At 63.4% G+C, this 2441-nt stretch overlaps 1 protein-coding gene across 1 annotated transcript; it reads right to left on the bottom strand.

Annotated features, from left to right (window-relative positions):
• Positions 1–201: 201 nt before the first annotated feature.
• On the bottom strand, positions 202–2237 carry LOC135964542 (exonuclease GOR-like). Its single transcript, XM_065518685.1, has one exon. The coding sequence runs from the start codon at positions 2190–2192 to the stop codon at positions 405–407; it is 1788 nt and encodes a 595-aa protein (XP_065374757.1). The 5' UTR covers positions 2193–2237; the 3' UTR covers positions 202–404.
• Positions 2238–2441: the final 204 nt, after the last annotated feature.

Here is a 2441-nt window from a genome sequence, read left to right as displayed (position 1 = left end):
CGAAAGCCCCAGAGAAGAGGAAGACGCCCAGCAGGGAAGACTGGCAGGAGGCTGGAGGGCCAGGGGGCTGGCTTTGTTCTCAGAGACCAAGGAAGTCCAGGTGGGCTGAGGGAGGCTAGCGGTGGAAGAAGGACAGAGGTCTGGGATGGGCTGAGGGATGGAGACAGTCGCGAGGGACCCCGGCAGGGACTCGGGGGCCTGGGAGTGGGGGCTCGGGGCTGGTGGAGGCGATTGGTGGAAGGATAGAGGTCTGGGAGGGGCAGAGGGATGGGGACAGTCGCGAGGGGCCGCGGCAGGGACTCCGGGGGACTGGAAGTCGGGGTCGGGGTTAGTCTTGGCTTTTTGCCCTCTCCTGCAAAACCGGCTGCTTCGGTTTCTGTCGCTTTGCGGCCAGGTGGACTGGGTTAGCTCTCGGGAGCGATCGCAGTTGTGGAAGAGGCCTGGGTCTGAGGACAGGCCAGGGCGGCGGGAGAGGCGGACGGGTGGCCTCGCTGGATCCCGGCGCGCTCTCGGACTTTCCACATCACCAGCTGCAGGCAGGCGTTTGCGTCCTGGCAGGAGTCGTGCCCGTCCTGGCTGTCCTGGATGATCTGTCCGAGGTAGTCGGCCGTGAGATTCCTTAGGGAGCGCTTGTAGGGGAAACCCCGGTAGTGCGGGAAGAGCACCGCCGTGTCCACCACGGTGCTGTGGATCAGCTTCAGGGCCAGCAGGTCGCTCTCCAGGCTGTGCCCGATGAGGATGGTTTGGGCGCTGAAAAAGCTCAGCAGGATGGCTTGGACTTTCGGCAACGTGATGCTGGTCTGGGCGACGTCGGCCTCGGTCACGCCGGAAAACCTGGTGTTGTAGTCCACGATCTCGTTGTCGGGCTTGACGAAGGTGTCGTACACCACCCGCATGTCGGCGTCCACCACGGTGACACGGGTCAGCTCTAGGCCGTGCGTGGTGTAGCACATCTCACAGTCCAAGGCGTAGATTCCGGGATAAGCGTCTCTGGAAAACTCTTTCTTGAAGGTCTTCACGAAGCCATCCAGGCTCTCCTTGCGGCCGTCCCGCACGTGCTGCTTTGCCACCTGGCAGCCCACGGAGCCAGGAGCGGCTGCACAGCAGGTGTACTGGGTAAGCCGGCCTCCGGCCACTTGGCTGGAGCGGACCCTCCCCCAGTGGTAGTAACACACCTGGTCGCGTACACAGCGGCCCGAAGGGGACACCAGGTACTCGGTGCCACAGCGGCAGCAGACCCTGCGGGAGGAGTCGCCTGGCCCCTTCCCCTGGGCAGTGAAGAGGACGGCGCCTCCGGGCCGCTCGGGGTGCGGGAAGGGGTAGCCGTTCTCCTTGAGCTGCTCCCGACTGAGCAGGAAGTCCTGGAGGCGGCTGTACAGAGCGGTCCTGCTGAGGCCGGGCATGGAGCTGGGGGTCAGGCCCTTCAGTCTCTTGAGGGCGTTCAGCACCACATTCAGGTAGACGTTCTTGTTGGGGCTGCGGTCGTGGGCCACCTTCTCCTCGTTCAGCGCCTTCTCCTTCGCCTCCTGCTCGGAGGCGCAGAACTGGAGACACTCTTTGGTGAGCAGTTGGAGATAGCCTCGGCGGATGACGGTGGGGACTCGGCACCCAGACTTTCGGAGGAGGATGGGTTTCTTCAGACTCCGTAAGGATGGACGATGGGCGATTCGCTTAGAGCTGTCGGTGGTGGAGGTCCTGTATGCCATCCCTGACCTGTTGTGCGTCTTCCATGGCTGTGTGCCGACCTTGGAGCCATCGGAGCGTTGGTGGCTGCTGGACGCCAGGGTTCTCTTGGCATCTGTGGGACCTGTGTCCAAGCAAGGGCTGGGAAAGTGGGCGATCCTCTTCCTCTCCCTGGGGGCTGAGATGCGGACTGCGGGGGGCCTCTCTGTCAGCCTTGGGGCGGCTGGCGGCTGGCAGGCCGATGCCCTCTGCGCAGGGAAGTACCACGCCTCCGTCACCATCTTGGGCCACTCTGGGGCCACGGCCGGACCGCTATTCTGAGGCTCCGCCTGGATCCCCACAAGCGCTGAGGCCTGGTTGTACATCTGGGGCACCCAGAGCCCGAAGTTCCGGGCAGGTTGATGAGAGGGCAGTGGGAGCTCTAGAGCCTCGAGGGCCAGCTCCTCGGCCACCTTCTTAGCTTCTGGATATCCGGGTGGGAACCAGCAAGGAGCTGTGGCTCTCAACATCTTGCTGCCTTCTGGAGCACTGGCCTGGCTCTGCTGCTCTGCGGACTCGCGGGCTTCAGTGAGTGCCGCGGCCGCCGCGCCTCGCCTTTATATAGGCACAGGGCAGAGTGGGCGGGACTTCCCCTTGATTAGATTGGCACTTCAATCCAATCACACTAAACCCAATTAATTTTCCGCCACACCGCAGCTTGGGAAAGCCTCAGAGGGTCTGCGGATGGAATCAACTGGAACTCCTGGTTGCTACCCTTG

This window comes from Macaca fascicularis, chromosome 8 (genome assembly GCF_037993035.2).
Source record: "Macaca fascicularis isolate 582-1 chromosome 8, T2T-MFA8v1.1".
NCBI classification, from domain to species: Eukaryota; Metazoa; Chordata; class Mammalia; order Primates; family Cercopithecidae; genus Macaca; species Macaca fascicularis.
Note: the sequence above shows the minus strand (reverse complement) of the source record. Positions and strands in the feature narration are given on the sequence as shown.

Excerpts from the sequence above, each read along its gene's own strand:
- LOC135964542 (XM_065518685.1), bottom strand. The coding sequence starts at position 2,192 with ATGTTGAGAGCCACAGCTCCTTGCTGGTTCCCACCCGGATATCCAGAA.